At 37.5% G+C, this 19,521-nt stretch overlaps 1 protein-coding gene across 26 annotated transcripts in view; it reads right to left on the bottom strand.

Annotated features, from left to right (window-relative positions):
* Positions 1–3,576: 3,576 nt before the first annotated feature.
* The window catches only part of LOC307155595 (receptor-type tyrosine-protein phosphatase delta), an 846,598-nt gene continuing 830,653 nt past the window's right edge, over positions 3,577–19,521 (bottom strand). For all 26 annotated transcript variants that reach the window (XM_079866351.1, XM_079866375.1, XM_079866370.1 and 23 more), the window contains 4 exons: positions 17,722–17,847; positions 15,789–15,943; positions 13,509–13,644; positions 3,577–5,945 (listed from right to left, as the gene is read on the bottom strand). In XM_079866351.1, the coding sequence (XP_079722477.1) occupies positions 5,877–5,945; positions 13,509–13,644; positions 15,789–15,943; positions 17,722–17,847 (486 nt within the window). In that variant the 3' untranslated portion in view covers positions 3,577–5,876. The remainder of the gene's footprint in view (positions 5,946–13,508; positions 13,645–15,788; positions 15,944–17,721; positions 17,848–19,521) is intronic.

Here is a 19,521-nt window from a genome sequence, read left to right as displayed (position 1 = left end):
AAACCACCCCTTACAATCCTAATGAAATTGTAATCATATTTGGCCAATTAATTCCGATCGACAATGACATGTGACTTTTTTTACTCCGACTGTGCAGCTAGTCTGATTACAAATGGATTATTAGGATCCATGTAAACTCAGATAATGATCGAGTATAGATTGAGTCCATCAGCACCCCAAAGCTTGCACCGTCCTATACCTCTTTGAGGGTTCAACATTTCATTCTGTGACATTAGGCAATTTTGATTTATATTGCTTGTTTCTGCTTCTTCTCCACTTTTTTTTCCGGATCTGGATATTTTGTACTGTATAGGCTAAGACGATGTGTAATAACGCCACTACCATATAACAATGCAAACATGGATTGCTGGAAAATTCAGTAAATGGGGGAGAAGCGTTGTTTCATAAATCATGGGAAATTCCGTCAGTAGCGTGGAAAGTGTTAAATGTAAATTAATTATATTATACATTTAAGTTCAACCAATTGCTTTTAAAATAAGTTCTTTTTTTTGACCCACTTAAGTAGGCCTAGGGCCTACATATTTATAATTTCCTAATTGTTTAAATATTGTTTAAATAGATTAAAATATGGTTAAAGTGTAGTGCAAATGTACTGACAAGCATGGTAAACTAAAATATACTTTAATGTCATTTCTACTGAAACATGAATTTAAATATGTTTGTAATTAAACATTTATCCAGACAATACTAAACTTTAAAACAAGACATAACTCAGGGTTTCTGCAGGTTTGTTGAAGGTAAATTTAAGACCAACTAATGAAATTGAATAGGAATTGAATGTTAATATGTTCTTTAAATGTAATTGTCTATGGAGAAACACAAGTTGTATTAGCAACACTTAAGAGTTTGAAAATACAACTTCTATCAGATAATATTTCTTTTTAATTAATTTTACAAAAAAAAAAAAAAAAAACATGCTTAATTCAAGATACATTTACTTGAAATGTAAAATGACATAAAATATATGTCTTGTTTTCCGTGAAACTGATCAAAATGAAATATGATTAAAACAAGAACAAAGCCTAAAGCTCAGAAAAATCAACGTATTGCTTTTAAAATCAACTCACTGACAGATATTTGTTCATGTTTAAGCATGAACTTGTTTAAAATGTTATCTTACATTTGCATCTCAAGTAAATGTATTTTTATTTAAGAATTTTGAGGTATTTGTAAAGCAAGAAATTGGAAAGCAGAACAAAAATACTAGAGAAGATATGTATTTTTTTTTCTTTTTTGCAATGCATGCAACATTTAATGCCACGACTTTATGAATTGAAGACTTTCTGCTCTGATTTAAGACTTTTTAAAGGCATTAATTTGTGTAAGGGCTAATTGAGACATTTTAAGACCCCCAGAAACCCTGTAACTAGAGAGATTAAATCACTTACCTCATCTCTTTCAAGTTTACTGTATATCTGACTTTCAGCTGGTTGTCATGACAGCATAACTACAAAAAAACGGGTAACCTTCAAATGATAAATATAAGGATTCCTGAAAGGAACATGTCGTTCCTCTCTTCAAAGCTGTTTACATGCAGTGAACTTGCTGCAATCACGAATACACGACTAGTCTTTCATCCACCTCTTTTACCGATTTAGACACTTTGCAGAGCAAATTATAAATGCCGTTTAACTGAATAATACATACTCACAGAAATACAAACTTCACACATTAAACCCTCTGGAGCGCTTCCGCTACAGTAGATGTGACTGTAACTCCAGTTTTCTTTTCTGCTAGACAACCTGAAGGAGAGCAAGAGTGTTTTAAGCACAGAACAGAGGCATTGTGGGATTGTGCACATGGCAGTGGGGAATCATTAACCTTCATTCCAGTTACTGCACTATACACTTATAGGGGGCAATTACACTCACTTCATGCATCTTGATTCATTGGATTTCTTTCAGACTTAATCCATTTACACTCAGCTTCATAAAACAAATGTAAATGTTTATTGTGCAACATTCCAAATGTGGTTAAAAATATGCTTCTTAAAACAAATATAAATGTGCACTACTATTCTTGCGCAACATGTATGACAAATTATGTTCTTAAGTCCCCGATGTACTCACAACAAAGTTGTGTTTCGTTATTCACTTTGGGGTAAAACGTGGTTCGAAATACGTGACCAGCAATACACTGTTAGCGATCAGCGAACATCTGACGCCGCCCACACACAGCTGAGAGCACCGTTTAGATGAATGTGTAAATATGTGCTTTCGTTCTTGCACGCTTTCCTCTCAATAACAAAATTGAGAACACCGCAAGCATTTTTTTAAAATTACACATAAGAAAAAGCATCTGATCATCCGATCAACGTGGATATGTTTCCATTAGCACTGCAATTCAGCATTCTAGTAAAGTTTTGTCACATTTATTTACTGTACATAGCACTTTATACAAAACATTGCTTAAAATACCATATTAAAAATGAAAAACAGTGTCAGTGTCTAATTTCATCAGAAGTACAACCTTTTTTTTATTATAAAGCAGCTCTCCCGTGTTTTCACTCGCAGACGTCTGACCGAGACCGACTGAACAGGAGAAATGAACCCTTAAAGTTTTCCACCTGAAACAAGGCGGAGCCTCCGCGCACACCTACCTATTACCTAATCGCCACGGACCAATGGTAGTACAAAGGTGTTTAGCAGCCGTAGCGAACTGTTCCGGAAAGTTCGCTTTGGCAAGCTGTTTCGAACTCCCAAAACGAACTCCAAACGAACTTCGCTTTCGTCTGATTTTGTTTGAAACACACACATTGTTCTTCGATTTTGCTTAAAGTATTCCAGAGACTTTAAGCATCCTTTTTTTATTTTTTTGGCCAAACGGCAGAATATGAATGCAAACAATAATCAGCTTAAAAAAAGACATTTTTAACAGTTTTTTCCCCCCATCCTGACATCAAAACATGCTTAACTGAATAACCCAACAGAATGCAAATGTAGATATGCACAGTAAAATCAGGGTGTGTGTCAGTAGGATTTTCTGAAAACTGTGACCTAATACTAATAAAATAAAATAAAATAAATACCACTGTGATTTTTTTACCCTATAACAGTGTTGAAGTATTGAGCAATTTAGTCCCATTGATCATCCATGCCCAGAGGAGAGAAGGAAGGAAACGCATATGCATAACACTTACATTTTTTAATAGAATTCATTTATAACAAATGGAACTTGTGTCAGCAAAGTACAGAAGGACGGCTTCTCGTACAGATGTGTCTTTTCACCAATGTCATCTAAGTATGAAAATAAAAAGCACTCCATTCATTCAGAGGAAGAAAAAAAATCAAATCAAAAAACATTTTACATTTACAACTAATTAGAGGTAATTTTATGATTCTTTTTTTAACAAGCCATTTTTTCTTTACAACTGAATTGAATTCATTTCAGTCTATGCATCCAGATGTGAGAGTAACAGGGAGCTTAGAAACACCACGTGCACGTTTGCGTTCGTGACGCTTCAGTCTTTCAACCGGCTGAACGGGGGAAGAAGTGACACTTCGAAATCACCTGCTAAAGATGCTGTTATCGCAACCGATTAGCTTTTTCTTAATCTTTTTTTTCTTCTTTTTTCTCTTTTTACTTGGGTAGTCTCTTTTCTGTGTTATTTACATACACACCCAGTAAAGTTTGAAGGAGATTCGTACAGTTGGGTTCAAGTAAAATCCGTAATGGGTGCGGAATCAGTAGGGCAGTGCATAGAGATAAAGAGATACAAAGTGCAATTCTTCCTACTCGCCCCCACTGCAGTTGAACTCATGCATATTCAAATAAGATCCAGAACAGTGAAAGAAAAGCTGATGTGTAACAGATTGCACATTGAAGCGCTGAACACTAGGTGGCGCTGACAGTTACATGAGGCTATGCAACAGCTGCTTGTTGCTTAACATTGTAACCCAAGTGAGACAATGAAAACATTTGAAATGAACAACAAAATAAGCAAAAACATTGATTTCGGCCTGATAACAAAGCGGTTTATTCGAAACAAGAAAGAGGGGGAGGGAGAATTGGGGTGAAAAGCATCTGGAATGCACATCCACAAAGCCAGTGAGGTTCAAGTGTAAAATATTAATATTCTTGTCTCAGAATTCGCATGTTAAAATACTTTGTAGCTTATTGCCTAGTGCTCTGCAGGATTTTCAGAATAACTTGGTTCTTTGAACAAGAGGTTTTGAGGTTAATTTTCCACTGCCGAAAATTTGCAAAGATGACGGGGCATTTGATGCTAAAGCTTGGCCTTTAAAAAGACAGAAAGTCATACATTTTTCCCAGGATTCTGCTTGTGCCATTTGGGAACTCAAAAGTTTATAATGAGTAATACAAAATAAGTGAATTAACAGTATCGGGCCTGACGGTTATCGAACGCTTTTCTTTCTTTTCGTGCCCTTGTCATTTTTTTCTTCTTCTCTGAGCCTAATTAAGGCCACAGAAAATTAAACAGTAATGATGGAATTACGTATTTGCATATATAATTTCATACAATATAAATCCGTACGCGTGGGAAATCAATTGATAAATACTCATAGTCATACATGAACTAATGAAACTATACACGTCGTTAAATGAATATCGTAAAAAAGAACAGGCATAAATATAAGGCACTCTAAATGCAAAAGAATGAACACGTGGACGTCTTATGGCCTAACAGATGCACGACAATGACCTTTGAACTATGAGGTTGTGAATATGACGACAATCACCCCGTCCTTGTTAAACAAACGAGAATCGAACCCTCTGGCTGTAAAACACCGATTTATTGCACAAGAAAAGATGCGTTAAACGTAGTCTGTGTCCGTCCGTCTGATGTGCATTCCAGCGGAAAACATCCCTCCAACGGATGTACAGAAACCCACCATCACTTCCATATATTATTATATTTATATATCTATATCTCCTCGCATTTTAGTCATGTTTTGTGAATATACATTTCAACGTTATATAAATAAAGACATCATCTCTTTTAATATCTCTCTCTGGAAGAACTGAGATATCTTCTAACCTTTATACTCTGCCCACCCCATGATTCGATGTGTGTGTGTGTGTGTGTGTGTGTGTGTGTGTGTTCACAAAACAAAATGCCACAAACAACCGGCAAAACAATGAAATAAAGAAGGGCACAGAGGTGCGAACATCAGGACATCAGAAAATTTTTTTTTTAAAAGAAACATTGTTTTAAAAAAAATACAGACAGTTTGAACTGATTTCTGTCATTTAAAAAAAGAAAAGAAAAAAGAAACAGTCACAGACCTTAAAACAATAGCTGTGTTATTTGTGTCATTTCTCCAGACATCTAACCTAACGATCAGCGTGTCGTAGTTATTACTTTCAGCTCTGTCCGTATGTTTAGTTTTCTTTTATAATGATGATGATGATGGTGGTGATGAAGTCTCCTCTCTTCATCAGTGACATATCTCCTCGTATTGATTGTGGAACAAAACCAACTCTCTTTACAATGTGTGTCGAGCTCCCCGTCTCACAGCGTCTCTGCATTCGTTGACTCCACAATGTTCCTTTATGATTTGTGTTCATGAATCCTCGAAGCAACCATTATTTCTGCATGATGCTTCAGCAGTCTAGATTCACCTGTCTGAAATTATTATTATTATTATTATTATTATTACTATTTAATTATTCATTATTCACTTTTTGAAATCAGATCGGGGTGATTTTTCTTGGTCCACCTGGATATTTGTCTTTTATTGTCATTTAAGTATTTCTAGGTTTACGTTGCACATCCAACATGTAATCGAAGAGTTTAAGTTCTTTTCACAAGCAGGTATTTATGGCTCAGAAGAATTAAATGACCGCTGGATGTCTGATGGCCGATCCGTCTCCCTGACAGCGTGACGAAGATCTTATGTTGCATAGTGGTCGAAGCTCCCGAGATACTCCAACCCAGCTCTGTAACAAAACTGGTACTGATCCTGAGAGACAGAGAGAAACGGGTGAAATCTGTGCCACATCAAACACTCCATTAGATCCATTATGTGCATTTATTTACCTTGTTTTTAATAAAGATTTATTAAGAATCTTAATTTATTGTATGTTGGACATAATTCAGAAAGATAACAGGGTTGATTGTAGCAGCTGTGAAAGTTTTACACATTCCCATCATTTTGATGTGAAACTTTTGACAGTTCATTTCTGATATTTTTACATATAAACGTTTTAATTATTTACTATACACAATCATGGTAACGGCTGACATTTGAAGACAATTCCTTACTGACAAGTATCACACATCTGTGAAAAAAGTGCTCTTAATTGTATTGAATCTTAAAGGTCCCGTTCTTCGTGATCCCATGTTTCAAACTTTAGTTAGTGTGTAATGTTGCTGTTAGAGCATAAATAATATCTGTAAAATTATAAAGCTCAAAGTTCAATGCCAAGCGAGATATTTTATTTAACAGAAGTCACCTACAGCGAACGGACCGTTTGGACTACATCCCTCTACTTCCTTCTTTAATGACGTCAGTAGAACAGTTTTTTTGACTAACCTCCGCCCACAGAAATGCTCCCTCAACTCTACCGAAATTCGTTTATGTACTTGCGCACTTCTTATAACTTACTGTGTTTACTCAGTTCTTACGGCGATTTTCTGAAGTAAAACTGACGCTTCATCTTTTGTGTGATGTACAATAAACTTTATTAAACTCATCAGTATATGTTTGATCATCATTCAGATAGCAGACTTGTAGGCTATTAATAAATAATGGATACATACAAGCAGATGACAAATACGTTATAATAACCGTAATTAAACTACTAAACTATACCTGTTCCATCTCTATACAGCACTCTGACTCTGTAGGCATTATTGTCCGACTCGAAATGAACACAGTTACTGAGAGTTTCTGATATTATCATCATTCCGTGAGATGAAATTGTCCTGAAAGACTGAGCGCGAGCTCGTGAGGCTCCGCCCCCTGTGTCGTGCAGCAGAAGCTTATTTGCATTTAAAGGGCACACACTAAAACAGAGCGTTTTTCTGAGACCCAAAAAATGACAATTTAAACATGCTGTAAAAAATGATCTGTTGGGTATTTTGAGCTGAAACTTCACATACACACTCTGGGGACATCAGAGACTTATTTTACATCTTGTGAAAAGGGGCATAATACGGGACCTTTAAAACAAAAGAAAAGCAAACTGTATTTGCAGATACTATTAATTAAATAAAAGGCCACTTAAGTGTACATAAAGTGGATACAAATACACTCCAAATTTCAGCTGACTGCATTTAATATAAATTAATTTATTTGATTGCATTTAACATGCATTTAAGTGTCTGGAAACATTCATTCAGTTTGCACTTAAGTATATTCAGTAACACTTTACAATAAGGTTTCATTTGTTAACATTACTTACTACAATAGAAGTACAAAAGGCACACTATGTAAGATTTTTAGAACAAAATATCCAAAAACCACTAGAACAATGTTATATATTTTGTTGACTTGTGTACTTACCTTATCCCAAATGTTTCTAAGAATGTTTAAATCCAGAGAAATAAGCGTTTTAACCAGGACACGGAACATCAAGCTACGCCTTTGTTATGAATAAACGACCTCTAGTGATGAAAAATTACATAGTGTGCCTTTAACAAGGACTAATAGTGAAAATACTTCTAAAGCATTTATTAAAGGGATACTTCACCTCTGGAAAGATGAATGTGTATTTAAATTGGGTCATTTATGTAGTAGAAATGTGAAATTATTTTTGAATTTGGAGCCTTCTAGAATGAGAAAAGCCAGAAAATGTATTTTTGGCTCATGTGGATGAAAGACAACAACTCCCAGAATGCACTTGCTTCGCTGCCCTAGGAGGCCACTCCCAAGCCACGCCTACCGGTTAGAGAGCAGTTAAACAACAAAGCTAAGCTACTAGTGAGTCTCCGTGACAAGTCTGCCCGGGTTTTTGAGATCGCAAAAAATGTCTGGGATTTGGCTTTTGTGATTCTACAGTCGCCATTCATTGTGTTTACTGTGGCGAGCAAGACAAGGCTGAGGGCCGCGGGAGAACGACGCGAGGCCGTTGGCGTGATTACTGATGAGCGACACCTGTGAGATGCACCGGTCCCGTATCTCTCACGGAGTAGCGGGTATTTTCTTAGCAAATGGTAAAACGCACATCAACCGATCACTTGTTTAGCGTTCATGTAAACACTGTATTCAGATTCACCAATCGGAATGAATTCAGTTAGATTGAAACAAAGGTGTGCATGTAAACAATGAATGGCGACTGCAGAAAGCAAAAGCTGAATCCCGGACATTTTGGACGATCAGGATTTGCACCTGCCCACACTGCCAAAATAACCAAAACCTGGTTCAATGACCATGGTATTACTGTGTAATTACTGTGTGATTTCATGTAATATTCTGTTACATGAATAATTTTTTGAAATCCTGTTTTCGTGGGTTTTATGAGCTGGAAGCCCAAATTATGTACAAATAAACAACTAAATACTTGAAATCGTTTAAGTTGTGGGCCCTGAATCTATAATCTATGGAAGTTTAACGTTTTGAATGGAATTATGGAAATAAACAAACTTTTCCATGATATTTTTTGGAAAGGGTCTGTACAGGTTTTCTACTGATACAAAGTTTAATGCTAAATCCTGAAGTATCCCTTTAATCTTAATGTTAATTTTAACATTTAACATACTAATACATTATTAAAATCAAAAATTAATATTAATGCAACTAATGTGACAAAGTATTACCATATATTCTTGTAATACTATTATTTTATAGATTATTTCCATAATGTAGCCTTTTTAAATTATTCTAAAGTGTATTTCTTTCTCAGAAGGGGAGGGGGAGGGGGAGGGAAGATGTGCTGGTACTCAGAGTTTACATCTTGAAATAATAATGGTTACATTTTTTGTTTGTTTTTCAATTTATGATTATAGTACCTATATTAATATACGTATGATGTTAAAAGGGTTGATGTGTAACCTGAGGATGCAACTTTATGTCTTTTTAATAATGCATTGCTAACTACAGTTGTGGTCAGAATTATTGGCACCCCTGGTAAAAATTATTTAAAGTCCCTGTAAAGGCAATTCTATAAAAAAATTCTAAACACATTATAAATGTTAGAAATGTATTGCTAAATCATATTACAAAGACTGTGAACTGTGAAGTACTGAATTGTGGAGTTAGACCGTTAAACAGTTTTTCACCATTGCTGTGTTCCGGATTTTTTGGGCGGGGCTAAAACGGGGGCTCGATGACGCACTGGAGCCCCTGAGCGCCTGGACACGCCCCTACTTGATGACGCACTGGAGCCCCTGAGCTCCTGGACACGCCCCTACTTGATGACGCACTGGAGCCCATTCACATCAGTTTGCAACTCAATCGCGAGTTACTGTCAGTACTATTAGTTACTAATACATCCTACAGTTTGCTAGCTAGCTATGCCTTTGTCACGGAAATGCGTATTACCTGGATGCGATCACGTACAAAACAGATCGGTGTCCTTATTTAAATTTCCGAAAAACTATCATATCAACAAGAGGTGGATTAATTTTGTGAAGAGCCACCTTGATGGAGAGCTGAGGATCACCGCCATAACCCGCCTCTGTAGTGATCATTTTACACGGGATAGTTCTATAAACTTTCGTCGGAGACAACTGGGATTCATTCACTGATAATCCGCTGTTACTGGTGAATGTGGCCGAACCAAGCGTGCCGCACAAGCCCTGAAAAGTGAAGCCAAAACGTCTCGATCGCCCCCCAGTGACTGGTCCTAGTATAGGTCATAAGCCCCGCCTCCCCGTGTTATTCAACGGGACGCGAGACCAACTAAACAATTAAATTACACTTCAAATATCTTTTTTCTAAAGGTGGTTTCTTTCATTTGCTGTCGTTTTTATCACGCTGATGTAAGTTCAAGTGTCTGTTTCAAAAATAAGTTATTTTTTAGTTAGTTACGTGATGCGGTGGTGTAACGTCATGATTGACAGCTGTGATTGACAGGTTCTCTGAGCGAAGTAGTCACTGAAGCACCAACGGACATTTTTTTCGGGATCTTCGGAGGACTGAGGAGATTGTGTTTACTTTATTTTAACAAGCCTCTTGTCGTACTGCAATCAATTTTTTAAAAAGTGTGCAGAATCCACTCTCCCTGAGTGCATTCTGCGAGAGTGAGGGCGGAGCGTTGATTTCGCGGCTTTACTTCCTGCTCACTACTGCGCAGGTCTGGTCCCGAGATCGCTACTGGGCAGACTCAAGTTCCAATATGTCAGCGCCATATCGGGACTCTGGCGGCTTCAGTTCTCATCAATGGAAGAGAGCGAAGGGGCGTCGTCCATCTTTTTTTACAGTCTATGGGCCGAACCGACCATCTCCCGCCTCATCCTCCCGTCGCGCGACAACTGGTGCCATCATCGGCAGTGCATGCCCACCAATGAGTGCAAGTTGCCTTGTGTGCTTATGATATAATTATAGTAGGTAGTCCAGGCTCGAACATGTATGGCTTTGTAAAACAAATTAATCTGCTAGGAGCATCCATTCCAGCTGTAGCTGTGACAGTTGAGTGTGGTGACGGCAGCTTTCCCGCGAGTGGGCGTGGTTTCAGCGCAGCCAGCGGACACGCCCCCAGCGTTTGAGAGCAGAGACTACTGCTCATTTTTTCAAGATTTTGATCGCTTATTTTATGTACTTGCCGGCTTTTTTATCATTCAAATTTGGCTGGGTGGCTAATAACACATTTTTCTGTGGTGTGACAAACTCAGAACACATACTTAATTTTGACTTTACAGGGACTTTAATTCAAAGAATTAGCAAAAAACCAACCTTTCATTGAAGTAAAATAATTGAAAGTGGGGGGTAAATCGCATTATGAAATATGGCCATAATTATTGGCACCCTTTTATTAAATATTTTTTTGCAACTTCCTTTTGCCAATATAACAGCTCAGAGTTTTCTCCTATAATGCCTGATGAGTTTGGAGAACACCTGACAAGAGATCAGAGACCATTCCTCCATAGAGAATCTCTCCAGATCCTTCAGATTCCCAGCACCATGTTGGTGCTTCTTCTCTTCAGTTCACCCCCACTCATTTTCTATAGGGTTCAGGTCAGGGGACTGGGATGGTCATGGCAGAAGCTTCATTTTGTGACCAGTGACACATTTTTGTGTTGATTTTGATGTTTGTTTTGATTTTTTGGTATTTGGTATTTTCTAGAATCCATTATACCATGTATCTGAACAAGATGTCCAGGACCTCCAGCAAGAAAAATAAATAAAAATAAAAATAGGCCCACAACATTAAGATCCAGCAATATATTTAATCATGGGCATGGGGTACTTTTTTTTATCCTTTTTTGCACCAAACACATCTGGTGGGTTTTCTGCCAAAAAGCTCTTTTCTTTATTTTCATCTGACCAAAGAATCCAGTCCCCTTTGAAGTTCCAGTCATGTCTGACATCTGAATATGCTGGAGTTTGTTTTTGGATGAGCGAGGAGGATTTTTCTTAGGGTTTTTTTTATTTTATTTTTTAGGCTTTCTGACCCCAAGACTCAACAAATCTCAGCAATTCTCCCATCTATGACCTTGGAGAGTCTTTGGCCACTCAAACGTTCCTCCTTGCTGTGCATTAAGACAATATAAACACGCGTCCTATTCCAGGCAGATTTGTAACATCTTTAGTTGATTGGAACTTCTTAATTATTGCCCAGATTGTGGAAATGGGAATTCTCAATGCTTTAGCTATTGCCTTTCAGCCACTTTCTATTTTGTGAATCTCAACAATCTTTTGCTGCACATCAGAACTATATTCTTTGGTTTTACTCATTGTGATGGATGATTAAGGGAATTTGGCATTTGTGTTTCCTCATATTTATACTCTGTGAAACAAGAAGTCATAGCTAGACAATTTCATGTCCCTAGTCACACTGGTGTGCAACATTTTTTTATTATTAATGGGAACATACTTCAGATACATTTAACTCATAAAAAATTCTAGGGGTGCCAATAATTGTGGCCAAGGTGTTTTGGAGAAAAACATTTCTTTCATAATGTGATTTAACCCCCACTTTCAATTCTTTTACTTCAATGAAAGGTTAGATTTTTTGAATGAAAGATCAAAAGGATAAACAATGCAGATTTATTTTTACAGCCATCTTTGATCATATTTATCGGGGGTGCCAATAATTCTGACCACAACTGTATTATATAATATTATATAGAGAGAATTAATAAAGACAAAATACTAGATTAAATGGTCATACATTTTGTTCTTAATACATGTGCATATTCACTGATATAACAGAAAGTTGGGAAACAGAAAACTCTTCAGAAAAAGAGTTTATGTGCAAGTTCACTAGACTTCATAGAGGATTTACTAAAAAGTGTATATGATAGGCAGTTAAAAATAAAAATATCCAATGACATTATTATTATTGCAAAATGAAAACCTAAGTAGGATTTAAACAGAAAGAAACTGACTCGATGTTTGAAATGCAATCTTTTGGTAAAGCACATCAGTGATGTAATGTGACATCTTCTGAGCAGATTTTATGGATTTCTCGGTGAATTCACGGATGCGTGGCTCCTCTCATCTCCACAGCAACACATCAGCTCAGCGGTCTGCGACGTGAAGGCTTGCGTGCGCAGCTCTAATGTCGCCGCTTTTGTGTCGCGCATCTCGCTGGTGCTCTGAGGTGAAAAGGAGGGATTGTGTTGTGCCAAGCGTGATATTCGAGCCTCATCACTTTGCTGTCGCATTGAACGCGGAAAATAATTTTACCCCATTGACGCTGGAAAAGGCCATTGTGTGGGTTAGCTGTGAAATTGCTTATCTGAACCAATTTGCATGGCTAACCTGAAGGGTTTGTAGTTATAAATGAGAATGAGCGTTTGCGGGCCGAACAAAGTCACGTTCTTTTCCTCATCAGTGTCACAAACTCAATGCACACGTGTCTCTTCATCTAACTAAAATTACAGAGGACATCTGAAAGATGAATCACTAAACTGACCTGCATGTTATTAGTCGTATTAATTTAATACGATGCTGAATGCTTGAGGAAGAGAAAGTATTTTTTGATCCTGATTTAGTCTGTTAACTGTCTTAAACTGAACTTAATTGTAATTTATGAATGCTTTGGAATACAGATCTAATGTTGGTTTCTTTTTTAAAGAGGACACTCATTATTTGCAAAAGTGAAAGCATAAAAAGTTATGCAAGTTTAAGTTTATTGTAAAGCAAATGTTCTGAACTGAACATTTATTTTATACAAAATATATATATTTTACAAAATAATTTTATGTTCCAAATCTGAAGTTGATATCACAAAAAATAATTTTTAAAAAATGTTTTAAAGTAGAGTTTCCATGGTTCAATTTCAAAACGGTTTTCACATGATGCATATAGAGTGTTTAAGCTTTTGAATGAAAGGCAATAAAAAGTGCGGCAACTGTACCGGGACACTGACAGTTAACAAGTTTGGATTTTAAGTCAAAGTGTGAATATGTTACGTACTTCGGTCTGGACCATCGCCGGCCGCTGTGTTCTCAACATCTTGACCGTCTGGAAGATGTCCACCACGCCTTCATAACGCATCCGCTCCAGAACAATACTAAGCGTGATGAAGACTCCTGTCCGGCCCACGCCAGCACTGCCGAGACATTCAACAAACCAATCAAAACACAGAGTAATCTGTTTCATAATCTGAAGAGTTAACAGCTTTGTGCCACATGACCTTCGGATTATGCCTCACAACATTTGTCCACTGGATTTTTGATATTTCAAACCGTTTTCTTGTAACATGCAAACAAGTGACCAGTATTTTTCATGCACTGGTTTTAATCATGGTCTTGAGGTCTGTTTGGCTTTATATATATTTTTGCTATATTTTCCTCTTTCAGTCTAGTGGAAAGAAAACACCCAAAATACACGTTTATTTTATTTGTGTTTTCAATTCAAATTCATTTTTTAAAAGGCGGTGAGTTTCCTTTCGATGGAACTCTGCTATGGGAAAGCCTTCAGCATGTTCTATTGGCCGACGGAGGTCATGTGAAGAAGCGTAGCGTGCCATCAAGACCATAAAGGGTCCCAAAATCACCAGCATCAGTTTGTCAAAATTGTATGTCGTGATCATCTGATTTTATTTAGATAGGAGTACTATAAAAATGGCAAGCAAAGAAATTTAGGAGGTGTGTGCCGCGGTGCCCCACTTTCTTACAGGTGATGACTCACACAATCTCTGTGTTGTTTGTTTGGGAGTGGAGAACACTCAGACAGTTCTCGAGGGGGCTGACTGTGTTAATTGTGCATAGCATATATTGAAGCATACCAATATGGAGTCCTTCCTTTCGGTCTTCCTTTATCGCCTTACACCTTCACAAAGTGCATGAATGTGACTCTGGTTCCATTGTGACTCCAGAACATCTGTGTTCTGAATTACACAGACGGCTGGCTGTTAGTGGCCCAGTCGGAGGAATCAGCAATTTGCCATCGAGATGTTGTTCTCACTCACCTGTTAAAGTGTTTGAACCTGAGATTGAACCTCAAGAAGAGTTTGTTGTTTCAGAGAACAACTCTTCAGGGGGTTATTTCCCACTCGGGTGGAATCACAATGGGCAACGTCAGGTTAGGCCAGGGTGTTTTCGTCCGCCAATACCAGAAGCTACTGGGTCTTATGGTTGTAGCCGCATTAAGCTTGCTGCACATGAGACCATGCCAGTGGTATTTGGTGAGCAGGGGGCTGTGCAACCCCCTATGGTTCATAAGGGTTATGCGCAGAGGTCTTCTTACCATGCATCTGTGGGAAGACCCCGGTTTCTAACTCAGGGTCCTGCACTGGGGCAAATTACCATCGCAAAATGTTTGCTTTGGTCACCTCTCTTACAGACTGGGGGAATATCCTGGATGGTCATCCAGCTTGGGATCTATGAAAAGGCCTTCATCATTTATGACACATGGAATGCCTGGAGATGAGGGCAGTGTTTCTAGCGTTGAAAGACTTTCTTAAAGACTGAAGGGCTACCATGGGTGTGGATGGAAAACACATTGGTAGTCTCGTGCATAAATCACCGGGGGGGTTGAGTTTGCGTCCCCTGTTCAGGTTGGCGCAGCAGACCTTGATCTGGGCCAAGGTGTAGATATTCTGTAGAGGAACTATGTGGACAGACTCTAGCTTCAACAGTGAGTCCCACACTTGAGGCACGTTGTCGTTGTTGCTACGGTGGATGCCTTACTCATAGTGGTCCTGGATGACCATCTAGTGTCTTACCCTAAGGGGCTATCCTTTTTTGGGTCACAGGGTTATGCGCAGTTCCTATTGGTTCCCATGCTTGGGGCATTTTGCTATTGCAAGGGTTACGACGACGGATGCTCCTCTCATGGTCTGGAATGACCACCCAGCTTATATAGTATGGTCTGGAATGACCACCCAGCGTATAGCATAAGGGTTACAATGCCATTGACGTACGTTCAAAGTTCCCTTGAAAAGGAACCTTTGGGGTTCCATACGTGTTCCCTACGTGAGAAGTGTGTCTATTTGCCATACTTCACGCATGCCTGCACAGCTTCTTCAGACAAAAAGAATCTGGGTAATCAGTGACGTAGGTGCCCTTTCATGGTTTATTTATTTTAAAAGAATTATATAAAATGTATAATATAAAATTTTAAATATAGAAAATTAGGTATTTGTTATTAGATAATTTTTTGTCATTAAATAGAACAAAACACAAGAGTTTTGTGTACTGATGGAAAGTACATCAGCTCTGTTTTTCTCACATAGACTAGTGTCTTTCTTACCTACAGTGGACCGATATGGGTCCATCCTGACCAAACTGCTCTTTTGTTTTATGCACTTGGCCGATGAAGTCGATGAAGCCTTCCCCTGACTTTGGCACGCCTTGTTCTGGCCAGTCTGTGAACTGGAACTGCCTGACGGTCCGTGACTGTCCGTCCTAAAAGAAGAGAGAGACACAAACCAACATAAAGGAGCTGCAGCTGCTCCCTGACGCATAACACCAATCCATTACATTCACATTTATGTGTGGCAAATGCTGCGCTTGTCAAACACTGATGAGAACATCACCCATGCTGAATGAGGGTTGAAAAGCCCAAGAAACATTAATAATTTAAAAATATATACTGAAAACAAGCATTCAAAATTTGGGGTCAGTAAGATGTTACTTTTTTAGCGCAATTTTCCACCGGACAAAATTGCGATTGTTAACTCATGATTTCTGTTCTGTCTGTGCGCACCAATCTTGCACTTCTATCTACTCCTCAACCAGACCACCTAGAGACTTCGGGTTTTCGGCATTATGTTAAGGAAGGTCTAATCTCGGGAACACACAAAAAAAATCCAGGAAAAGATTTACTATCTCTTAGTGTTGTGATCCCATGACGTGAGAAAATTGCGCTAAAACACTCACTGAGTTTTTATTACTTGTTTTATTTTTATAAAAATTATTCTGCAAAGTTGTAAAATAGAAAGTGAATGATTGAAGTGCACAAAGTTATTGTCTCCCAAAATAAAGAATCGACTCTGAACTGCCTAAACGAGTCGTCTGTATTTCGAATCCCACTGCGTAACGGTTTTACGTCACTAGATAAGACATTTGCATAATGATCGCCGATGTTGTATGTTGTCCCGCCTTCAAACACGTAATTTTAAAAAACTGCCTCTCAAATCTCAAAGTTCAACGCGGGATTCGCAAAACACTTGCTCTGGAAAGATGGGTCAGTACCCAGTTTATTTGGACCAGCTTGCTCCTCAGAATCACAACCTGTAAGTATGAATAATTACTAATAATAGTGTTCGAAATATGTAGTTTTGTGTTGTATAAGTTTCTGGCTAACTCACGTTATTACTGTCTTACTGAAATAGTTCTGCTAATCACCTGTGGGCCACTATTACCTAAAACTGTCTATTAATGAAGATTGTCTGTCGTTCTTACTACTTTGAGTAAAGATAAAGGATGGAACAAAATTTGTTTTGTAAACTTTAATGTTACATCAGTCATTCACATAAGTGCTCGGCTAACATAAGCTCTGTTATTGATACAGTTAATACAGTTCCCATATGTGCACTGCAATAAATTAGAAATAAACACATCGGTTTGTTGATGGACATACTCTTGTTAATGCTGATGGTGAGGAATTACAAACAGAGTAGCGTATCACTGAGAAACATCCTGCTAAAGTCATCCTTGCGATGGAGGATCAGGTTGAATAACTAGTTCTTCTAATGTTTCGTCATCGCGTTCAGATTGATATGGTACAATTGACATCTGTTACTGTCTTTACAGTGGATTTACATGATACACCAAGAACACCATGGTATTACCATGAAACGTTTCAAAAACATATCACCAGTTTTCAGTGTTTTTCTGTTAGTGGGATATGAGGCTTCAACCACCCACAGCTCAGATGTGTGTGCTTCACCTGAGCATGCGAATGAGTGATTTCCAGACACTAATTCCTCCGATGTGGGCGGCTGAAAAAGCTTCTCCTGATGAGAAGCTCAGAGAGTTCGCCTTTCTTTAGTGATTTTGTATATCCAAGATAAGCAACGCAAAAGACAGAGACATATACAAAATGGCAAGAAGGTACGAGTGAGGGCGTTTATCAAAATAAACGCATTGAGGGAATTAGACTCCTGAACACAGATGCTCTCAGACTGAACATGCACTATAACACACAAATCACAGTAGGGTCCAAGGTTCTGCCGTCTTACCCTGGCGTCCGTCACTTTGAACTCTCTCAGAATGTACTGGGGCATGTTGTATTCGGCCATTGGATCCACAACAAAGTACTGATACCTGGCAGAACGCTCTGCTGGCCAGTATTGATGGCATTTTTCCTGATGGACAGACAGAATACAACAGTCTGTAAGCCTGGGTATAAATAACAGCACTGGCAGGAGCAATCATTGAGTGAAGAAAATGACCAGAAATTTATTTGAAAAAAGAAAATAAAAATCTCGTTGCTGTTTTCTCAATGGTGTCACAATCACAAGGATCACAGCATCTCTAAACAGAGAAATTTGGAGAAATTTCTTGGCAGACGGCTCCGTAGGCATTCAAATCGCCCTCGTGTTATTTTGATGTTTAAATAAATTTGAAGTTGAAATAATGTGACCATTTTGAATTGTGATTGTAGCCTGTAGAGTTGGCGAGATAGAAAAATGTACACATTTTATGTAACAATTATTTTTGTCTTTTTTATGTCCTTAAAAAGGGTAAATGTACTTCTTGAGAGTTGCTGAGATAGAAAACACACACTTCAAAGTTTGTTTGTTTTTCATCTCCATTTTTGCTTTTTGTCTCCAGAAAATGTATTTAAATATTTAACATTTTTTACTTCAAAATATGTGTTATTTACCATCTCTTTGTAATTATGTGTTAACTTCACTAGCAATTTCTGAGTGAACATTGTTTCTACACCAAATTTAGTTACAGTATACTTCACAAAAACTTTTTTTTCTTTACAGAGTACATATTTTCAATTAAGTTTATTTATCTTCCCCCATTTGCACAATGTCCAGTTGCAAGCACAAACCTTTACAGGGTTCCCACACCTTGGTCAACTTCAAATTCAAGGACCTTTCAAGGAATTTCCAGGTCCGATACCCTCAAATTCAAGGAGTTAATGTGGGGACACATTTCGAGTGAGAGCAAGGTTACATCATCGTGTTCCTTGTAAGATACATTGTTACAGTTTTCATGTGTCAAACACAACTATGCAAAAAAGCTTATTTTTTTCATTTATTTTTGGCCATATGACAGAGATCTGATATTCTATTTGTCATATTTCTGCATAAAACTGAAGAAAATTCGGTATTATAAAAATAAATAAATATGATAATCAAATAAAATATTAAACAAAATAAAAATGTGTCAAGGTATATGAACTGATTATTTAAACATGACAACTCAACAATAAACCATGAGAAAACATGAGATCAAGTATGTGAACATGCAACAGAACACATTATTTTACATTTGATTAATTTATTTATTTCTACATAACTATATACAAAAATAAGTATATGTTGGTGTGCCTTAAGCAGTCATTCTGAACCAGTAATCATGTTTTGGACAATTCTGCAGGCATGGGGTATTTTTTTTTTCCATTTTTAATTGATTTACTAATTAAATTATGGCTACATTATTATGTAATTATTTGTCCCATTTTTATTTAAATAATTTTGCACTTTTTAAAACTTTTTTAAATGCCATAAATTGTGTATGACAGATAGGAATCGGATCATCATTTATTATGCATATGATTAATATTTATGAACAACAAATTAATAAATAACATTAATTAAATTATATTAATTAATCTGTCAAAAACATCTACGGGATGCATCATTTTACCTTTAAATACGGGACGATTCCGTATTTTACGGGATGGGTGGCAAGCCATTCTTTGTAATCTTCTTTGGTGAGCCAAATATCTTGAAACTTGCATTTTCCAGGCATCACGTTTCTGCGGTTTCAGCCTATTTTTGCAATGTTTCACGGTGTGTCTG

The sequence above is a fragment of the Squalius cephalus genome (genome assembly GCF_949319135.1).
Source record: "Squalius cephalus genome assembly, chromosome: 3".
Classification (NCBI taxonomy): Eukaryota; Metazoa; Chordata; class Actinopteri; order Cypriniformes; family Leuciscidae; genus Squalius; species Squalius cephalus.
The sequence above is the reverse complement of the archived record's forward strand: the minus strand, read 5'-3'. Positions and strand labels throughout refer to the sequence as shown.